This window comes from Kwoniella bestiolae, chromosome 4 (assembly GCF_000512585.2).
Source record: "Kwoniella bestiolae CBS 10118 chromosome 4, complete sequence".
Taxonomy (NCBI): Eukaryota; Fungi; Basidiomycota; class Tremellomycetes; order Tremellales; family Cryptococcaceae; genus Kwoniella; species Kwoniella bestiolae.
In genome coordinates this window covers 1,778,037-1,798,841 of record NC_089244.1, presented here as the reverse complement: position 1 = coordinate 1,798,841, position 20,805 = coordinate 1,778,037, and the positions used below count along the sequence as shown (strand labels likewise).

Genomic DNA, 20,805 nt, shown 5'->3' with positions numbered 1-20,805 from the left:
TAGTGGATCTGCCAATCTGTATCTTCCGCTACGAGTCCCTAACATCTCTAAAAACCGCGACGTCGATTCCTGCTCACTTAACCAACTCAAGCTTAACCAGCGGATTAGGCCACTCCTGAACCTCCATAACTCTACATCCAACCTCCTGACCCACTTCCAGCTCGCTGCCCAGTACAGGATGATGCAACGAAGCGGTCAATCCCAGCTGACCCACAAAGATCGGAGTGATCTCGCCACTAATCGACGGGGCAGACGCGGTCGTTCCTGCGATCTTTCCAACCAACACCCCATCTTCACCTACGGTCTCATCATCTTTAATCTTCCATCCTTCTTTCACCTCCGCTGCTCTTCGGGGGGATGATAATAGGTACTGCTGGATGGCCTTGGCCTGCCAATACCTATTTGCATTAATTCCAGCCCTCTTCGCCCGCTTCGTACCCTCATCCGACCTCCTCACCAAACCCACAACTTCCTCCTTACTATACCCCTTTTCCAACTCCCTTACACCCACTCCAGCCTGTTTCGCAAGGTACGATTTGATCTGCCAATGCACCAGGAAATCGTCGAACCGCCTCAATGGGGATGTAGCTCTTATATACCCCTTGTACGAGTCGTCAAATCCCATAATCCAATGAGAGATGGGCTTGACGTCCACATACCCTGCGGGACGATACCAATCCGACCGCATCATTGCGAATGGATCTACTTGACCTGTACCCTCTATTCTCGAGGACAGTAGATCTTCCAACGTACCAGCCTCAGGAGATAGAGGTTTGGGAGCGAACGATCCTCTGTATATTACGGGGATATCGCGCGAACTGCAATATTCCGCTGAAAGCCGACCAGCAAGGATCATATATTCCGCAACTAGGCCTGCGGCGTTCAGCCCTCCAACGGGCGTTGAGACTTTATAATCTAATCCCAGTGATCCGGCGAACAGTCTAGATGAAGAGTGGAGTGTGGATGGGTCGAAGAGGTTCGTTGAAGCGGGGTAAAGCTGGTTGAGGAGAGTGACACTAGCAGAAGATAAACTCCATTCTAATCCTGCTTTGGCGTATCTCCTCGCTCGATGGGCTTTGGCTATATCGTATAATATCTTGAGATCATCCAGATCAGAAGAGTCGATATCCATCTTCTTCGTTTCGTTTTCGGTGGTCTTGAGTGGTCCACCAAAAGGTCTAGTGGATCTTGAAGTGGGTAACCCGAGAGCCTGGTCGACAGCCTGGTAAGTGATGACTTTGGGTTTCTTGATCCAACCCATCCGGACCTTCGTTTCGTCCACTTCACCAGTCCTATTCAACCTAGCAGAGAAAGTCATCGTCCCCTGAGCATCTACGTTCGCACCTAGAGATAACTCTTTCATGATCACTTCCAGGGGGAAGAGCGGTTTATTGCCCTCCGGTAGATAGGTCGAACTTCCCCTGATGGAAGCCTGTTTCGCGAGTGGGTGGGAAGGCGGGATGAACCGAGTGGGATCGGCAATATGGATATGCACCCATACATCCTCTGAGCCGTGGATCCTTTCTAGTGAGATACCATCGTCCAACTCTGAAGCTGTTGGATCATCAATGACAAACACCTTGTGAGAGGTGAAATCTTCTCGTAGCGAATCTAGCTCATTCCCTTTAAGGAGCTCATCTTCCCCTCTGACTGACCCAGTGGGAACAGAGGACATGATCATCGATCGATTCTCCGCTTCGGTAAGTTTGGACAGTTCCAACGAGTCCCACGGTAAGATGACGCCTAGGTCGGATAGTAATCTTGCCAATGTTCCTCGTTCGACCACCTCTTCCGAGGAGGGGGAGATCAGCCGAGCGATGGAAAGTGCAAGAGGGAGTGATGGTGGGGTCTGCGTTGATCTAGTCTCGACCAACGGGGAAAGAAGTATCGAGATATATTCTTTATCTTTTGTCGTCCATTCAGGTAAATCGTGTTTCTCCTCTTTCAACTCCTGTCCCTGTGTATCTTCTCTCATTTGAGATTTCTCAATCACCGATCTAGCCTTCTCCACAAACGAAGATAACTCTTCGTCCGAAGATCCACTCCCGGTTCTACCAATGTCCATAGACACATCTATACCTTTCTGAACACTATCCAAAAGCTGTCTCTCCTCCCTTGATCTAACGATAAAAGTCCCAGAAGACCACATATCCCCTTGATCAGCCGTGAACAAATCAGGCCGTCTCATAAGTAACACATGCGCAGCATACGCAGGCAAGGTATTAGATTTCACTTCGATCTTCTTTTCCTGTTTCCTGTGTCTGGGGTTCAAGATAAACTCCGCAGCCTGAACAGCAGTGATACTCGTTCTTTCACCCTTCTTTTGTTGGGCTTGCCAATTCTGCCATACAGACTCGATACCTCCCACCTGACCACCATCTCTATGCCCATCATCAGCCCTAAAACTTCCAGCCATCAGCCTCCCGCACATCTTCTCCGTCTCTCTATGAACTTTCCTAAGGATCATAGCGACTTTCCGTCGGGCAGATAACATCTCGGGGGTAGGTTTTATAGCGGAGCTTTCCTCTGCTAAACCCGATTTCGTTTCTATCTGGGAGAGCGATTCGAGGAGCTCGGGCGACCAGCATTGTGAGGCGAGGGTTGGTGAGATGAGGGATGGGGGCATGACGAATTGTACATCGTGTGATGAGATTGGCCAGATCTCGCCTGTGGATCGGAGGAGGAGGAGTCTCGGTTTGCCGGAGAGGGTTATGGACGCGAGGATTAGACCGAGGGAGGTATGTCCGGATCTGCGCTGGGGGGTCAGCACATGATGTAACAGCTCATCCTGATACGATATGATGATCTTGCCGCTGATTATGGCGGTTCCATGATGCATGTCAAAGTGCACAAAGTATCGAGAAGAGTTGAGATGCAAGGTAGTGCTCACCTCCGACACTCAACAACCCGTCCATTCTCCAACCCCACCTCGCCCTCAACAACCTCCATCCCCGACCAGTCCACCTCCTCCCCCAGCTCCGCCTCAATATCACTAGCAAAATACGCCCTCCTCTCATTACTCTGCCCCTCTGCCAGACTAAAATCTATCAACCTCTCCCTCTGCACGTTCTCCAGCGGAGGAAGGTTCTTGTAAGCTTCTGGATCTACTTTGGCTCGTTTCTTCGGTGGTGTAGCTGGTTTGGAGGGGACCTTGGGTTTACGCCAGTTTGATTCGGGACCGTACAGGAATTCGAATGTTTTGGGGTTCTTGATGGGGTTCTGCGATTCAGATGATAATGAAGATGAAGATGAGGATTGGGAGGAAGAGGGATGGGAGTAGGTGTCGGCCAGTCGAGCGGAGGTGACGAGTGATCTTCGGATGAGATTTGTTGACCCTCTTGTGGGTCTCAGGCGGATTGATGCCATCTTGGCTATGGATATATATGTCTAGCTGAGCACAACGTAGAGATATGATCGATCCCTTACAAGAAAGAGGTGATTCCTCATGCAACATCTTCAAGTCATCGAAATCATCGGAAATCTCGAAATCTCGGAAAACGGGTGCTGGATACAGATCACGTGACTTGACTCTACGATGTGAGCTGAGATCGCTCACTAGATAGCTCACTGTCATTCAGCTCTCCATCTCCTTTCTTTCTCATCTCCATCTACATACCTCTTCAGCGGTCAAGGACGACTCAAGTACACATCACCCTCACCTGACGCAAGACCACGAAACCGACCAAAGACCTACCCAACATGTCATTCTTCCACATCGTAGTCGTCGCAGCTGTAGTCGCCGCCATAGGAGCCATAGCGTGGTTCGTCATGCCAAAGGGGAAAAACCAAACGTGAGTCCGGTGCAGTCCATCCAGCCTCACAGTATAATCTAACGGTGAAGGCAAGCTGACGTTGTGGTTTTAGATTACTACGAACCGCCGCGCTTCTCACCCTGACGTGCTGTTACCTCATGTGAGTTGCTCTACCAGCGTTATTATGCGGGCTGAATGGCGGAGCTAACTCGTTGCGTGCAGGTGGGCAATCACCTATCTCGCTCAATTACATCCCCTCATCAGTAGGTGTTCCAGCTATCGTTCTATTCATTTGGCGTACAATGGATATAGCTGATAGACTCACTTGCCTGCAGAACCTAGGAGGTCAGATCTACGAGCGGAGTATTAGACAGTATCTACGATATACGATACACACATGCATGTTGTACAGAACCACATAATCTCGGAAACACTACAAGGCCTTTCCAACAGATTCTATCGTACTTCTCTTACTCTCCATTTCACTCTTCACTATCGGTAGATCGTATATCTCAGGGATATATGCCGGAGAAGGATTGAGAATGGGAGTTTGGTCCCATCGTTTACCTACTTCCCTCTGATCCAAATCGGATCTATAGCCTGGGACGAGTGGATCAGGGGAATCGGGATGATCATGATCTGCAGGACAGGTATGAAAAGTATCTGCGATGTAAGCGTAGATGCTCGGCAAAGCCGCGAGGAGGAGGATGAAGACTAGACAAATAGGTAAGATCGGCAGCACTAACCATCCACCCAGCCACAGCCAAATCAGCCTTCCTCTCACCTGAATATCTCGAATGAAGGGGAAGGGAAGAAACACTTACAATAAGTCAACACCCCAACCTTGAACTCCATCCCTACCTCCTGTACCATCACCTTATCCCACCTATCCTGAGCCTCACGGATGATACGCAATTGCACCAAACTCCCACCAGTCAGACCCAAAGCGATGAAAATAAGAGCGAAGAATGCCAAATGCGGTGCATTCCTCCTGACCCCCTTTCCGCTCTCACCATGGGACATTGAGGTATGGGCTTGAACGAGATTCTCACATGATCCCGTATACCCCTGCTTGCTTTGTTGTTGCTGATATGGTGTTCGAGCCCAGTGCGGGTCCGCTTCCAACGGTGGTTTACGATGAAGGAAGTTGAACGAGATGGAACATCTCCAAGGGATCAGTCCAGCTATGAACACCAGGGTGGCGAGGAAGAGGAGGATCGCCGAGGCCAGCAGGAGGATGGGAGTTGGGGGAGGGGAAGGTAAGTTCAGGAGGGCGGATCGAAGTGAGTCTGGGAGGAAGGTTGCATCTGGTAGGAGAATGTAAAGTCAGTCTCTTAAGACTCCTCTCTTCGGGTCGTGTGGGAGAGGGAGGGAGAGGGATAAAAGACTCACGATATTCAGCTTGTGAGGATGAAGTGCAGTTGACCTCGGCGTCTGGATTGGCTTTCGAGCAGATCTCTGTGTCGTACATTCCACGTTTTACATCAGCATGATCTCCTTGAAAAGCAGTAGAAGACGGAACAGATTGTGAAGAAGACCCACGCAATATCCCAACATAAACACTAGCCCCACTCTTACCCAACCACTCCCTCCCTCCAACACTTTCCGCTAATCCCATCAATCCATCAATCACCTCGTCTCTCTCATCCATCATTTCCAGATTTTTGACCACACCGAACCCCTCATTCAAATTGATAGCCACAGCCCTAGGAGCTTTCTCGTCCCCTGTCGGACGGATCGTAAAGTACGTAAGGGATTGATGAGTGATACTAGGCAATAAGAGGGGTAGGAGCGTCAATACCAATGATAGTGCCATGAGTGGGGGGATGAGCCATGTCGATATAAGTGAAAGTAGGGATCTTCGCTCGTCTCTGCTCATGAGATGTTGCTGAGTGGTTCGCGCAGAACGAAGTGGTAGAGATCTGGAGGAGATGGCAGATGTGAGAGGTGCGGTAGGTTCAGGTTGAGGTTGGGGTGTGGGGACGCTGGATAATCGGATGATACGCATGATGGATGACTTTTCAAAAGTCTCTTGTGTGTTTGTCGGATACGGATACAATACTGAGATTTTCAAAGTGTCCCAATCGATGAATGATCACACTGTATTTGACCGATATTATAAGAGCACAGGAAATCTCATACTATCCAGCAAAACCAAAAAAAAAAAAAAATCGTCACACTTCCACCCCACACTCTCTTGATTGGCCTGTACTCATGTCATACTTGGATATTAAATTATACCCAAACGCACTTGGGTTGTTATCCATTGTGACAGAATACTACCCTCCCCACGAAAGGGAGGTTATGGTATGAGATCCTTTGTCATTCCATCTAATCTCATATTGTGCTCACGTTAGAGATCTATCCCCAACGCTTAGCTCTGGCGCAAAATCATAGCAAGAATGAGGCAGATGGGGTTTTGCGAGAATTCGATTCTCGCAACATTGCGGCGTGTTCATGTGTATTATATCAAGATCGCTCTACGTTTGACTGTGATCAGGTTATCGCAAAAGCTTCAATAATTGCAATATTCGATTTCATTCCATTCATGCTGTACTCAAATCCACGGGCCATTCGGACACACCCCGGACTCGGACAAAATGGCATTTTTCTGCCTTTCTGCCCATTTCGTCATGCATTCACCTTGATGTGATGCTTTACAACCTCATCAAGGGTGTGCAGAATCTCGATGAGAATTGAGCTATACAACTTTCATCTCTCACAATGCATACACACACATATAGATGGCAATCCCCTTACAGTGCCTTCCTTCCAATTTTGACCACTTTCTGGAGCGTATTATGTAAGATCAGGGCTGATGCTCGGCTATCAAGGGGTAAATAGCATACTGATAAGTCCATGGCTACCATCTCATGTCTTTGGATGAGCTCTAAACGGGTTTGAGTGAGATGGGGGCCTAAAATCGCTTAAAAGCACCCTAAAATCGCCCCTCATCTCCAGATACAGCATAAACCAGTCATAAAATGCCTGCTCCAAAACCTGGATGACATAGCGAGATCAATGAAAACCTACTTCATGGAAAGAAGGGGCAAGATACTTGTGAGACTGGGGCTGTGAAGGCTGTGATTGACAGGAATCCTGAAAATCGTCTACTTATCTGGTTCATTCAGTCATGAATATTGCAAAACACTCCCAAAGGCCATCAAACTTCTGGTAGTATGCGTCAAGATAGTGATCAAGCTGACTACAAGCCAGAGCTGAGCTCGGCGCAGTGAAGATGGAACAACAAGCGATCATATTGACAGACCAAACTCTCAGAAAAAGAGGCAGCAGCACACACGGTCCTGAAGCAATATCATGATCATCTTTCATCAATATGAGGCGGCTGAGATGTCTTGCAGGGGGGTATTTGTCAATGACAGCTACCACAGCCCAATCATTTACCTCAATTGTGTGTGATCAAGACAATTCAAGTGGGCAGGGTCAAATTGAGAGCGCCCAGAAGGAATGGTGGGGGGCTGTGCCATCTTGCCTTCTTCTCCCCTGAAATTGAGCGTGCATGCATATCACAGTATTATCGACAACCTCACCAGTTGGATTGGATGCAGCATGCATGTTACCTGAGATATTAGTGATAATACATGCTCAAACATGACAAGGAAGCATGTCCGAGCGCCCCGTGTGTCCGAGTGCCACATTCATCTGAGTACTATGCTTTGACTCCCTCTTTGCACTTGTACTCACGGATATACATCAATCATCGTTCAATGTACACATACTGGTAGTACAATATCAATCACAGAGCCGTGCATCAGGCAACAAAGAAGCGCAAGTTTATTCGGAAGGGTTCATTCCATCGCATCACTCGCCACGAGGTCTGTGATTGGGAAGTGAGATCAGCCTCAACCTCGCAAATCTTGTTACACTTACCTCTTAATTCCACTAGGACGATCAGCGTCCTATCATCCCAAACCCACCGATCAGCACTCACACTAGCTCAGTGTATAACGTGTAATGAGTCAATCGGTACTTACATCATCATCGTCATATACCTCCTTAATAGGTATATCCTCATCCCTCAAATAATCCTTTCCAACGTACTCTTCCCATCTCCTGAGTACGGGACTAGTAGCCATCTGATCTTTCGGGATGGTAAATAGTTCGTGGCATGGTACCATCGGTCGCATGGGATCATTGGCATATTCGTTGAACTCGTTCCAGCTCTTGGCGAAGTCGAGCTACAGTAACAGACATGCGTCTTTAGTCATGAGTGAAGTATAACAGGGAGCGATACAAGTGCGAACGTCGGACTTACCTCTCTTTGAGCATATCTACTTGACCATTCATAATATTTCCCACCAACTTTCAAAAACTCCCTCTCGATATCATCATGTTCCTTCTGCATCACCCCATAATCGATAAAAGTCAAGTACAATCGATCGATCTTCTCGATAATCCCATCGTAGATCTTACATCGGATAATTTGGTTCTCCCTCTCCTCTACAATCACCCGGTTTGTTTCTGATCAGCAATGACTGTTCCTCTCTCAAACCTCATCGGATTGTGAAGGTGGAAACCGACCTAAGCAAAGAGGAATATAATGAACGTACCAGGCGAGATATTGGGATTTTCAAGCTGTTCCAAGATCCTATAGAAATTGACGGAATTGCAGTCCATCAATTTAGCAGCTACCTTCATAGACTGATAGAACACCTTTCTTCTCTTATCGAGCTCATCCCATTGTTTACTCCTATACGCTTGGAGACACGCTCTTTCAGCTGTGATCACCACTATCGCAATCACCCCTGTGAAGATCCTCGTGTAATCGCAATGCAATGGACAGCCTTGGTGAGCACAATCGATTCGAGCTCGATGGACCATCCTGGAACCTTGAGTATCTTTTAGATCGAGCAGTAGATTGACCTGGGCTTCGAGCAGGTTAAGGATCCGAGTGGGATCTACATTCGAAAGTGCCACTACGATCAGTTTTGTTCATTACGCTAATACCGGATGGACAGCCACTCACGTCCTCCTCCCTCCAGCACTTCGCAGACTACCCAGCTCATGCATTCGTGGACCCATCTCAGATGCACCCTCTCAGGATCAATCAATCTTCCATCCCTTTCAATCGAGAACTGTCCAAAGTGCAAAGTGACTGTGTCGAAATAGTGTCTTCTCATTCCTGAACGAGGCAGTGGCGTGTTATACGGATCATCTTTTTTGGGTAGAGAAGGCGTTTGATTGGCAAGTAGTTTGATACAGGCAGCATTGACATCGTAAACATATGCAGTGGGGATTGTGTCGAAGAATCCCTTGTAGAGGATCTTGGGCTGTATCTCATACTGTATCAGCTCTATCTATTATCAGTTCTTGTCTATCAGACGCTTACCAAGCGATCGAGGAGATGTTCGACATCCGCAACTTCCAGATGATCAGGTAGTTGTCTCCCAGAATCTATGCACAAGAAATTGTCATCTCTTTGACGTACGTCACGATGCAGGATACCATCAGAACATACCCGGATCAGCCGTCTGAATGGTTTTGTAGACGTTTCGCTGCCACTCAGGGTATTTCGACATGAAACTACCAGCGAGTCGTTGGATCCCCGCAGATATCTCGAAGTCGTCTTTGAGAGCAGGATGGTACGATTATACAACATACTGTCAGCGGGTGGCATTGAAGAGGGCTGGGCGACGTGAACGATTAGTACTCACAAAGCAGTGACTCCATAGCTGGTGGTGAAACAGTCGAAGCGATGGTCCCAGGGTAGGTTATAGGTGTAACGATACTGGTGTAGACCGCTGATGGCATCCCACTATCACCGCTCATCTCTCTAGGAGGACTGAGACCCATATGTTTTCTTACTTCTCGCTCGGTCTCTATGTCCACTACATCGCACATCAGTACAAGCCCGAGAGCCATTGGGATACAGTTGAACCTACTATTTACCCAGTCGTAGGAAGGATCGAGCGTTGTGGGGTTTTGAGCGGGGAGCGGATCTTCCATCGAAATGTCATCTTCCTCTTCATCCGATCCGGAGATATTCTCTCTATATCCTAAGGGGTTTGCGGATTGAGATCGAGTCACTGGATCAGAGATAGCTGTTTTGGCTGTCAGGATCAGTTATCGTACACCAATAAACAGTCTAAGTCGAACAAACTTACATTGATGTATGTACATGTGGTTTACACCAACATTATAACCTAAGGCAGCTGAATCACTGGTAGTGACAGGAACAAGGTGCTGCACTGGATCACTGACAAGTCGCGGTAATTCCGGGGCATGATTTGGTGGTAGCGGCACAGAAGTCGCTCTCTCATAAGCATGAGGATACTGTGCGACCTCGCCGTTGACGCCGTTGTTTGTCGCTTCTCCTTGGTCGGTCAGTCCATATTGGCGGTTGAACCAGTTGAGCGCATCCAATATTTCAGGATCAGAGGCGGGTGGCAGCTGATTATCATACCAAGGTTCCTGAGGTTCCTCACCTACAAGGGGAAGAAGACGTTCCTCGGGACTTTCATTCTTGACAATATCAACCGAGCCGGGACCTCGAGCAGCTTTGCTTGGGGTGGCGCGTTGTTGTTTGTCTAGATACTCTTTGACGAAAGTCGAAATATCGGGATGTGGCTGATTGTTCGTTCTTGCATCGTTGGCTTGTCTCTGGTAAATGATGAATGCGTCGTACCCTCCTTCTACCATAGATGTTGTACGAACCGTCTCAGCGGAAGCAAGACCGACTGTGACATGGGAGAGTAACTCACGTCCTCGGATACGGCTCAGGTGATCGGGGTTGCTCCAGAGGTGTTGGAAGATGAGAACGGCTTTGTTGAGATCGTCTCGAGCTGAATTGCGACAGCAGAGGGTATGGTCAGCATGATGTAGTCATTATGGTGATCGAAGCTGGGATGATAGAGATGCTGGTGAGACGTATACGGTCCAACATGGGGTGAGATAGAACAGTGGTGCATGGGTTGTAGTAGGTATATTTCACACGCTAAGGTGTCCTACCTTCATGAGTTGGGAAGAGCCGAAATAGACACCCACCTTCAGCCTGATGTTTCGCCGGATCACCCATCTTAGCATGAGCAGGGCACAACCTCCTCTCTATACCTTTATAAACGTGCAACTCCAATTTCTTCGGTTCACCCTTCTTGTTCTGATGACATCTACTACAAGTATTACTGCACATCTCACACCCATCCTCACGCTTGGGTAACTTGATATCACCCAATTGGAGCAAGGCGGGTTGTTCCTTCTTGATCCAATTTTCGATGGCATCCAATCGATAGACGAACCCACAATGACAGTTTGTGATTAGTGCTCGGCATTCCGGTGATTCACACTTTTCGAGTTGTCGCCACTCGACTGACTGGTCGGTGGGCTCGAGATGGTAGTGTACTGGTCGACCTCCGAATAGGGTCTGATAAGTGATGCAAGGGAGGAACTTTGCGCCACTTGATAGGGTTGATCGAACCATGGTACTGTACTGCGGATGGATGTGGGGTATATGCGGTAGTATTGGAGGATAATAGGGAGAAAGTTTGAAGAGGGGTGTAGAGTAAAGTTGAAATATGGGTATGTAATGGGGAAGATGATATAGTATGTACTGAGTATGGTGGTGGAGTTGCGCAAGAGGTGGTGGGAATGGTAGGGGGAAATGTAAAGTGAAGAGGGATGAGATGAAAGAGTAGATGAATGAAATGAATTAAACGGAGGGTTATATACCTTAGACCTTTGGAGAGTGATAGGAAGAATATTGAGTAGTCATAGAACGTTTTGGATAGTAGTAGTAGTATCAATCAGTTACCAAAGGATGCTATATGCTATATGCTATGCCAGAGTGTTACACACACAATCGGGTCAAAGCGTAAGTCAAGCGTCAAATCAATTTCATCTGATCGTGCTCCCCTCAGTTCTCATCTTGACACTTGCTTTTCAACACAGCAGATCTGATGCGAATAGAAGACTACGATAGTATGACACAAAAGAGAACATCACCATCATCGTCATGACCATCATCGGATATCTCGAAATTGATCAAGTGGGGTGTTCGGACATGCACAGGTTGGAGTCCAACGAGATCAAGGTAAAAGCTAAAACGTCATAGTCATAGTCCGAGTAAGCGAACAGTAGAACAGCCTCGATACCAAAGGATGTGTCTGTCTCATCGCATAACAACTGAAAGGTACAAACATCAACAGTCATATTAGTCGTACTTCTTTCAACCATCATATGAATTGCTGATCACTGATATCCACCAAAAACAGATGATACTTCATCGATGCTGACGTCAATGAAAGAATGAAACAGGTAAGAGAGTTGGGTTTCAAGGACCTATCTCATCGGGTTTGATGGTTGACGGTTGAAGAGCACTACAAGATACAGTCCGATCCTTGATATTTGATGAAACTAACCAAGAGAGGCGTGTCCGTTTCATCTTCTAGCGTCCCACTCCACATATCATACATCAAGTCCGAAGTGGATTCTAATCGGTCCAACATCGATCTATCCATGGTATTATCGCAATCGCACCATGACATGTCCGAAGTGCTAACAACGGCTGATGTGCAAGTGGAGATGAATAAGTGACGGTTGCAGGGTTCGCGGTCGAATCTTGATCTTGCGATTTGACCTAGATCCAAAGGCGCTTTGGCCGATCAGGAAAGGAAAGGGAATTTTTTCAACACAGTAGATTAATCAATCACTTTTAGATCTGAATCTGTAAAACGGTTACAGTACTCCATTCTCAATACACCCATGGGATCCTACAAGTCCTGGAGTGGTGATTGTCCCCCTCAGCGGCGGAAGGCAAGTGTGTACCCCTAATCATATAGTCATAGCTCAAGACATGTATACATGCCTCTTGCCAGGATAAATTTCGGAATGATGCATCTTACTCCTTATTCCTAATGGGTGTACAGTATTTTTGAGACTCTGACAATTTTGCTTTCCTTTCCGCTCCTTTTCATTTGATTTGACTAAGTTTGTATGACCAACGGTCGTCCTGCCACTTCGTCTGAGGCAGTATCATCGTCGTCGTGGGCCCGCCCAACCCATTCATGTAACCACTTGAATACCTCGTGCTACATTGAGATTTAGATATCAAAGTCAGCATCGGATCTTAGCTTGAGACGAGGCTGAACTCACATGCCATCGAAGCGAGTTGTGAGGTTTCAGTACCTATCCAAGCGATATCAGCACGATCAATCAGCACTGTATGAATGGTAGAGCATGACTCACCCAATGGTTTTCATCGGGGAAGTAGACAAATCTACTTGGAATACCTTGACTATACGAGTACATCGGTATCAGTACCGAAGATAAAAGGTAAGTGGCAAAGATCACTCACGTTTGAAGGGCGGTGAAAGCGCCTGAGGGAAGATATACAGTATCAGCCTTCCATCTTATGATTTACCTCGTAGCTATCATGCTGCTCACCCAAGCCTTGCGAGTTCTCCAATCGGTAATCTATGAAAAATGAGATGTGCTAAGCTCAAATTACATCAAGAAGAACCTGACAGCTCACCTTTGCCTCCTTGAATCACTAGTTCTGGTGTGGTCCACTCGATAGCATGATTGACTGGACTCCATCTGGAACACAATGAAATGTCAGCGTTTATCCGACTGCACGTGACATCTTATACTGAGCAAACCCACTTTTCGTAATTGGCTCGATGAGTTAACGGAGTACCAGCAAAGTCCCTGATAGAATCCATATCAGCCTTGGCTGTGATTAAGAAGGTTACGCAGACGGTGACTGGACATACTGGGTAGGGAACCACACCTCCTGTTCTCCCGATATCATCAGCTTCTTTTCCTCCATCACAATGTCAGAAGTTTTAGAACCGGAACTCACCTCGGTGGAGAAATATGTGGTGACAGTATCAAACACCCCATCATGGCACACCAAAGCCTTGAATCCGAAGTGGTCATTATGTCCGTTTATCCAATTCACCATATATCCTCCATAGGAAGCACCAAGAGCAGCAGTTCGAGCGGGGTCAATCTATTCACGCCAAGTAAGCTTTGATCAGGTAAAATTCTGCCAGATTAGCTCACCTCGGGATACCTAGATAAGGCGGCTTGGTAACCTGCTAAGAGGTCTTTGAATGGTTCTTTGGGAGATCATCAGCTCAATAGCACAGGATGCGTTGTTGGACAGAAACTTACTTCCTCCCCAGTCACCTTGAATGGCATCTGTAAAGTCTTGTCCATAGCCTGTCGACCCAGTAGGGTTGATAGCGATGACGAAATACCCTTGTGAAGCGAATACAGCGGGGTTCCATCGAGTGGACCACGAGTCCTCCCAAGCACCTTGAGGTCCACCGCTGCGAATGGGACTTATCAGCGAACTACAAGCTCACGAAGGAATGACAGAGTGACTTACTGGATCAAGAACGCTGGAAGGGGGGATATTTAGGTTCATCTCTTCCTGTATTGAGGGTTTGAATAGCTAACTCACCCAAAGGCCAAGCCTTCTTCTGACCCTCTTCCCATCCTCTAGGCCTAACAGCCCAACCCATCACCTCTTTACCCTCGGCACCTCTAAACCAAAATTCTTCCCCCTCCAAACCTTCCAACCTATCCTCGATGAACCTCGCCGACCAGGCAGTAAGTCTTCTAAGAGAATCATGAGGCAACTTATCGCCGTCTTTATCACCTCCCTCCCGCGCGAGTTCACCATGCTTCTTCTTGGGATCCGGAAGAGTAAGGATGAAGTCGTCAGAGGGCGAGGTAAGGGATTGCTGGGATAACAAGATCGTTCGATCGGTCAGGGGTGTGATTGAGGTGGTGGAGCCGTTGAAGTACAGTGGGGTAGGTAGATGATCCGGGTGAGTGAGGTGGTATGGTAGGATTCGACCGTGATGCTCTGCTGTAAAGTACAGAGAGCTGGAATCGAGCGACCACTAGATGTACGTGCATAATTCCACCGCTCAGTGCCCTGACTACTTCTCGTGACGAGGGATCTCTCTCACTCACGGTCAAACTACTAGGACTTCTATCCCAATCCTCTGTCCACCTCTTGGTACCTTTACGTTCCTCGTGAACTACGATAACCCGCTTATCACTCTCATACCCGTCTTTCTTCATCTCGAGCCAAGCCAACCTCTTCCCATCGGGAGAGAAGGTGAGAGCACTGATCGCACCGTGGGAGTGAGGGGTGAGATGTCTAGGGGAGACAGAGGCGGTATGACCAGGTAAAGCCACGAGATATATGTCTTCCCTAGTATGCGTTGCATAATTCAAATGAGGGGTCTTGATGGCTGCTGCGACGTATTCTGAGGTGAGGGTGAAAGAGGAGATGGGATCCATTTGCGAATACTAATCACAATGATCAGATTCAAATTTCCTTCAGAACGATAAAGTGTGAATCAGCTTACCAGACCGGTATCTTTCAACAGGTTGACGAACTTCTCTCCTTTCCCGTATGTCTCGGACTGCCAGACTCCAGACTTATTACTGAGCTTGACCGCACCCAACGTCCATACTTTTCCAGGTACTCTCCACTCATCCCAATGCCTGACAAACAGCTCATCATACACCAAAGCTGAATCGCCTCGCCCTTCGAACTCCTCATCAAGTCTCGAGGTCTGGTTGAATTCCTCGGAATGTTTCCAGATCTGACCAGAGAATGCTAGAGTGCTGCTCCTCGGTTCGTACTGGAGTCCAGTGGGATTGACGCCTTCAGGGAAAGTAAGGATTTCTCGTGGTGTGGAGGGTGATTTGTTAGTACTATATTCAATGGAGAGCGAATAAAGGCCAGAGCCATTCAAGTATGCAATGTTGGTATCATCGAGCCAGAGGAACTGGGAGGCCTGAGCGGAAGTGGTGTTAAGCAAGGACAAAGGGGGAGGTGTGTGAGTGGTTCTGAGGGAGAGAAGGTAAACCAAGCGATGGATCCTAATCAACGGATTCGGTGTGAGCTAAGCGCAAAGGTGGGAATGGGAAAGAGTTCTTACTTGTCGGTCTTTGAATCCCATTGATCTACCACTGATACCGCGTGGGAACCATCAGGCGAAGCTATAGCGGGTTGCGGTCGAGGGGTTGAAAGCATGTCTTTGGGTGTGTACACATCTTGGATTCTCCTGGCTTGAGCAGATGCTACTAGACCCAGAAGGGACAAAAGGGTGACCTTCATCTTGCCTAGGACTGCCATCGCGTCGCTCTGAAGGGATGAGATGTCGAGGGAAATGGTCTTGCACAGTGATTAAGTACCCTTGAGCATCTCGTGTCCATATCCTCCCCGACGACTGCTTGCGTCATTTGCGGTTGATCTGGTGACATCATCACTTCTTTCGGTGGATGGCGGTGGTGGCCGAGCAGAGATAGCAGCACGTTGAGGAAGAAGGACAAACACAAAAAACAAGGCTAAACCCGATCCATTCTTCCCTGCTTTCCTTTCAACCCAAAGAAACATGAAAACATGTCACTAGGTCCACCTCAACTCCCCTCCCCAGCCCCAACACCAGGATCAGGTATACTCCCGCAACACACCACTACCGATGTTGGACCCTCTGATCAAGCAGCTCTGAGAGCCGAATTGGAAAGTCAGTTGTTGAAGCTATCCCAGGATCTGTACGAGTTGGAGATTTGTGCAGGAGATGTAGGACAGGGTATGGAGGATGCTGTGCCGAATTATCTGTGAGCTGTCTTCTGGCCGCGATTCCTTCCGTTGAGCGTCTATATAGCTGATAGATGGAGATGTTGTGCAGGATGAAAGTGAATCAAGGGTTTATCAACCTCGAGAGAATAGCTGGTCAGTTGGGTGAGAGTGTACCTCATCAGGTAGTAGAGTGAGTTCCCCAGCGATATCGTAACGACAAGTATGCTCACTGTGGTGCATCGAAGCTGATGATGAATATTATGATACAGCCACATAGATAGATATAAGAACCCTCATCAATTCACTAAGAACACTTTAACTCGTGCGGTAGGGGAAAACCAATATGCCCTGGGAAGAGTGTTGGGCTTGGAAGTGAGTGGTTCTGGCTGATGTCACTGGATCTTACTGCACCATGCCATCCCGACTGCGATTATGATGGTCTCTGACTGATTATCCCGTTCTTGCAGAGCTTCAGACGTCAGCTGTACGATTCGTTAAAAGAGGAATTACCAGAGGTGCCCTTGCCAGATAGGAAGCATCAGCCAATATCACCGCCTAAAACAGATGAAGATACGAATAACGGAGAAGTGAGGGCAGAGCAGGTCAATGGGGATGCAGATGTGAAGCGTGAAGCTTGAAGAAGGGGGTTGGTGACTTGACAAGGTCATGACAGATAGGTGACCGTTCTCGAGCATTCAGATTCCGTGTTTGGTCGATCTTGACCAGACATGTTCATATATACCTTGCATCGTAATATACCCAAATCACTGTCTATATTCTATACTGGAACGTGTACCATGTATCATATAGACCATCTAGATTTTCTATTTGGAAATGATCTCGTCTATTGTCTATATTCCATAGTGGGCCAGCTCATCCACTACCAAGGCAGAGCAGAATACTTCTTAGCAGCTTTAACAATCAACGCGAAACACGATAAGACCCCCACTCCATATAACGTGGACCGAATCGCTGATTTTTTACCTATCAACCCTCTCTCAGCAAAATGCTCTGATATATTTTGTTTGTAATGGGGGGGAGATGGACTCACGATCTTCAATAAAGATATATGCCAGGGTATAAGCTATCCTACTGATCACCCAGACTGATGCGTGGAAATGAAGAGAGCTAGCATCGACGTGAGCGGCGTTGGCAGCTACCAGAGCGGCAGCGAAGAGGGGGAGGTTGCTATTTTGCAGTACATATATCAGGTCGAGCCTTGGACCACAGCGAAAATGTAATGGACGAGGGGGATGGGCCATTCCCCGAAGTGTGATAAAGGGAAGCAGAACTCACGTATGGGTATTGTTCTCCGCCGCTATAGCTCTCTTGATTCTACCTTTCAACTATTCGATCCAATACGTCAACATCCCTCCTTAATTCATATAATCACCTATTCGTCTCGATTGGGGTGATAGGTCAACAGAACTCACCTGCTGTGGAATAGGTTTCGCATCGATATTCGCCCAGCTATTCGTAGGGTTCTACATTACATCTCCCCAGTCAAGCGTATCAGCACGATGCCTGAGAAAATGTCTGAGGTAGACCTACGGCATTATCATAAGTCCCTCTACAAGCCCTATTAGCCATAGGAGCAGCCCACCAGAGGGGTACCATTCTATATTCTGTCTCAGTCAGTCCGCTGTTGACATGGTATTGGGAGAGGAGCACTTACCCGATGAGCCATCCTACTGGGATGGCATAGAGGGAGTAGTTGTATTGTAGTCCTGGAGTAGAAGCTAGGTAGGGATATGACATTGTGTGTGTGTTGTTTGCTCCGACGGATTAAGAGATGGGTAAAGAGGTGAATGAAGATGGAGCAGGATCAATAGGTTTTGCGTGCGGGTTCGGACCCGGGGCGCCAAGCCGGAGCGAGTCTCAATCCGGGAAACGCGGAGGGCGCTCTTCGTGTAAGTCAATCAATGGGCTGTGGACTTGGAGATAGAACGAGTCAAACGAACATGGTGGTATGATTTGTGTATAGAGGTCTACAATATATTCTACCTTGTTGAGCTGTCTTCTGAACCATGAACCATAGACTACATCTTGCAGAGACTACTACCACACTTTGTCTACTTCATGTGACTCGTAAAAGTTCTGTTCTTCCCAGTCCTCCAAAACTCTACCAAGGCAACGCCTTATACTTCAGCGCAGCCTTAACGTACAAAGCCATACATGATCCTACTCCACCCCAATAAAGGGCCGATCGAATGTATGCAGTCGTATCTAGCCCGATGCACCTAAGCATAAGCATCTTCACTGTAGAGTGATTGAGTGGACAAGAGGAAGAATTAACTCACCATCTTCGATGAATATGTAAGCGAGGTTATACGCTATTCTACTGAGCAGGAATCCAGCCGAGTAAAGATGGAGAGAAGAGGAATCGACGTGAGAGGCATTGGCGGCTGCTAGACCGGCTGCGAAGAGGGGGAGGTTGCTGTGTCAGAGCAATCATCAGCATCGTGCATCGCCCAGCGCCGATCACCCACAAACGAATTACTCGATCATGTACATAGGACAACACTTACACATGTGTGTTGACATTGGCAGCTATGGCCCTTCTAAGCCTCTTTCTGAGCTATACCAACACACACCAATCAGTATCATCTATAGGCCCGTGGGTACGGTACCCTTGGACCTACCTGAGGAGAGATGGGTGCTGAGTCGAGGTTGTTCCAACTATCTCCGGGATTCTACATAACGCATCGTAAGAAGATATCTCAGCTACCTCCTCAACCATTTCAGGATAGACAATCCACAGAGGGAACTCACGGCATTGTCATATGTCCCAGGAGCGGCAGAATTGGCAGCCCCCACGGCCCACCAGAGCGGGGCCATACTAATCGACATAAGCAACATCAATCGTAAGCCCTGCTGAATATACTGAGAGAGAAGGTTTACACACCCGATAACCCATCCTGCTGGTACGGCGAATAAGGAGTAGTTGAACTTAAGTCCAGGGGTAGAAGCTAGATAGGCGTAGGACATTGTGAGATCTGGAGAATGGTCTAATCTGGAGATGTGGGTGTCTAGACGAACAAACAATCAAAGAAGGTTGAGTAATTGGTGTAGAGTAGTAGTCTACTCGAATGTACATGTACACTTTCAGACGATTATATTTGTATATGTAGTCCCAAAGATATCTGCCGAGATTCACCAAGAGAAAGCATGGTGTCACCTGGAACAAGAAGCGTCATAGCCCGAAAAACAATACCGTAATATCAAGTTGGTGCTCCATGAAACCGGCTACTGGAAAAAAAACAAGACTTCTATCATGCATGCGGGGTGTGTTGCTACGAAATGAATTATACATATACTGTCTATCCTCTTCATTCTATTCTATAATGCGAGAAGATACGTAGATACAACCTAGAAGAGCTTGTTACCAGCTCTGACAAAGAGGGACATCCAAGTAGCAATACCGGTCAAGAAAGTGACTGATCTCAAGTTGGCAGCGAATGCTACGAATGGGCGGAGCGTTAGCGAATGCTGGTCTACCTTTATCTATGGAGATCGGACGACTCACCAGTGGTGTTGTTGATGTATACGAGAGTATATGCGATTCTGGATACGATGTACACGGCGGCAGTAGTGTTCAAGGTGGATGGGGAGAGTTTAGCAAAGTTACCGGCGAGCTATAATGCCGCACGACGCGCATGTTAGTCCATATCTTCGTCCACAGTCATGCCACCTCATGGTGAGAATTGATGCCAGTATGAGTCAATGATACGGACGAAAGCTCACAATGGCAGCAGCGAACAGAGGCAAGTTCTGGAAAGCGTTCTCCTGGGCAGCTTCGGCTCTCAAGAATTTACCTTGGGCTTCAGGCGAAAGTTTCCCTTCCTTGATATTTGCGATGTTCTTTTTGGGTGCCTACGAGCCATGAACGTGTATCAGCTTGACTCTTGGCTGTCTATCCTATCCAGCTATGGATTACCCATAGAAATGGTTTGCCAGACTGCGCTACTCACCCTGTTATCCCAATCGGCCGAGCCAGGAGCTTTCTCAGAGTTGTACAGCGAGATAGCATAGAAATGGGGGACCATACTGCCCAACATCACATCAAAAAGGTCAGCAAACCGGATGCGATTATTCTGTTCATGAGCGGTGCAGGGTAACTGTCGGAGTACGAAACTTACGCCACTACCCAAGCTGCCGGTACAGCATAGAGAGAGAAGTTGTTGGTGAGATTAAGACCGATAGCTGACATCTTGATGTGATGCTATAAATTACAATTGTTTGGAAAGAAAGGTGTTGTGATATTTGTCGATGAAGTATGAAAGACTATACAGAATTCAGAACGATCGTCCAGGGTTGTATATACCTGTAAACAGGTAAACACTCTAAAACATCGAAAGAGACACCCTCTTCCTGAAATTTCGGTGAATGCTCGATATGACGCATGACGTCAATTCATTAAATGATTCCAGTAACTTAGATCCGGTGATCGACCGGCATGGAAATTGAATTTCGGCACGGTATTGCGAC

At 47.5% G+C, this 20,805-nt stretch overlaps 9 protein-coding genes across 9 annotated transcripts; 2 read left to right on the top strand and 7 right to left on the bottom strand.

Annotated features, from left to right (window-relative positions):
* Window positions 1-73: 73 nt before the first annotated feature.
* On the bottom strand, window positions 74-3,366 carry I302_106254 (uncharacterized protein; the record flags this gene model as incomplete). The annotated part of the gene is made up of 2 exons (XM_019191998.1): window positions 74-2,750; window positions 2,891-3,366. 2 exons carry the CDS (start codon window positions 3,364-3,366, stop codon window positions 74-76), a joined length of 3,153 nt encoding a protein of 1,050 aa, XP_019046628.1.
* A 333-nt stretch (window positions 3,367-3,699) lies between these two features.
* Window positions 3,700-4,122, top strand: I302_106253 (V-type proton ATPase subunit E; the record flags this gene model as incomplete). The annotated part of the gene is made up of 4 exons (XM_019191997.1): window positions 3,700-3,791; window positions 3,865-3,912; window positions 3,975-4,015; window positions 4,088-4,122. 4 exons carry the CDS (start codon window positions 3,700-3,702, stop codon window positions 4,120-4,122), a joined length of 216 nt encoding a protein of 71 aa, XP_019046627.1.
* A 63-nt stretch (window positions 4,123-4,185) lies between these two features.
* On the bottom strand, window positions 4,186-5,760 carry I302_106252 (uncharacterized protein; the record flags this gene model as incomplete). The annotated part of the gene is made up of 4 exons (XM_019191996.1): window positions 4,186-4,493; window positions 4,577-5,059; window positions 5,145-5,210; window positions 5,295-5,760. 4 exons carry the CDS (start codon window positions 5,758-5,760, stop codon window positions 4,186-4,188), a joined length of 1,323 nt encoding a protein of 440 aa, XP_019046626.1.
* Window positions 5,761-7,574: 1,814 nt separating this feature from the next.
* I302_106251 (uncharacterized protein) lies at window positions 7,575-11,190 on the bottom strand (the record flags this gene model as incomplete). The annotated part of the gene is made up of 13 exons (XM_065870238.1): window positions 7,575-7,590; window positions 7,644-7,672; window positions 7,748-7,951; window positions 8,029-8,213; window positions 8,324-8,671; window positions 8,740-9,043; window positions 9,103-9,167; window positions 9,232-9,339; window positions 9,428-9,601; window positions 9,656-9,823; window positions 9,878-10,405; window positions 10,475-10,555; window positions 10,758-11,190. 13 exons carry the CDS (start codon window positions 11,188-11,190, stop codon window positions 7,575-7,577), a joined length of 2,643 nt encoding a protein of 880 aa, XP_065726310.1.
* Window positions 11,191-12,691: 1,501 nt separating this feature from the next.
* Window positions 12,692-15,852, bottom strand: I302_106250 (uncharacterized protein; the record flags this gene model as incomplete). The annotated part of the gene is made up of 16 exons (XM_065870237.1): window positions 12,692-12,796; window positions 12,861-12,893; window positions 12,954-13,002; window positions 13,063-13,084; window positions 13,152-13,181; window positions 13,240-13,304; window positions 13,371-13,415; window positions 13,481-13,500; window positions 13,570-13,719; window positions 13,773-13,828; window positions 13,884-14,041; window positions 14,101-14,113; window positions 14,176-14,620; window positions 14,694-15,035; window positions 15,095-15,614; window positions 15,674-15,852. 16 exons carry the CDS (start codon window positions 15,850-15,852, stop codon window positions 12,692-12,694), a joined length of 2,232 nt encoding a protein of 743 aa, XP_065726309.1.
* Window positions 15,853-16,137: 285 nt separating this feature from the next.
* I302_106249 (uncharacterized protein) lies at window positions 16,138-16,955 on the top strand (the record flags this gene model as incomplete). The annotated part of the gene is made up of 4 exons (XM_019191993.1): window positions 16,138-16,355; window positions 16,427-16,507; window positions 16,587-16,689; window positions 16,785-16,955. 4 exons carry the CDS (start codon window positions 16,138-16,140, stop codon window positions 16,953-16,955), a joined length of 573 nt encoding a protein of 190 aa, XP_019046623.1.
* A 242-nt stretch (window positions 16,956-17,197) lies between these two features.
* I302_106248 (uncharacterized protein) lies at window positions 17,198-18,075 on the bottom strand (the record flags this gene model as incomplete). Its single annotated transcript, XM_019191992.1, has 6 exons — window positions 17,198-17,301; window positions 17,369-17,505; window positions 17,614-17,663; window positions 17,751-17,801; window positions 17,869-17,935; window positions 17,993-18,075. 6 exons carry the CDS (start codon window positions 18,073-18,075, stop codon window positions 17,198-17,200), a joined length of 492 nt encoding a protein of 163 aa, XP_019046622.1.
* Window positions 18,076-18,439: 364 nt separating this feature from the next.
* On the bottom strand, window positions 18,440-19,305 carry I302_106247 (uncharacterized protein; the record flags this gene model as incomplete). Its single annotated transcript, XM_019191991.1, has 6 exons — window positions 18,440-18,543; window positions 18,618-18,754; window positions 18,846-18,895; window positions 18,960-19,010; window positions 19,090-19,156; window positions 19,223-19,305. The coding sequence occupies 6 exons, from the start codon at window positions 19,303-19,305 to the stop codon at window positions 18,440-18,442; spliced, it is 492 nt and encodes a 163-aa protein (XP_019046621.1).
* A 381-nt stretch (window positions 19,306-19,686) lies between these two features.
* Window positions 19,687-20,527, bottom strand: I302_106246 (uncharacterized protein; the record flags this gene model as incomplete). The annotated part of the gene is made up of 5 exons (XM_019191990.1): window positions 19,687-19,778; window positions 19,844-19,952; window positions 20,062-20,190; window positions 20,289-20,364; window positions 20,457-20,527. 5 exons carry the CDS (start codon window positions 20,525-20,527, stop codon window positions 19,687-19,689), a joined length of 477 nt encoding a protein of 158 aa, XP_019046620.1.
* Between the last annotated feature and the right edge of the window lie 278 nt (window positions 20,528-20,805).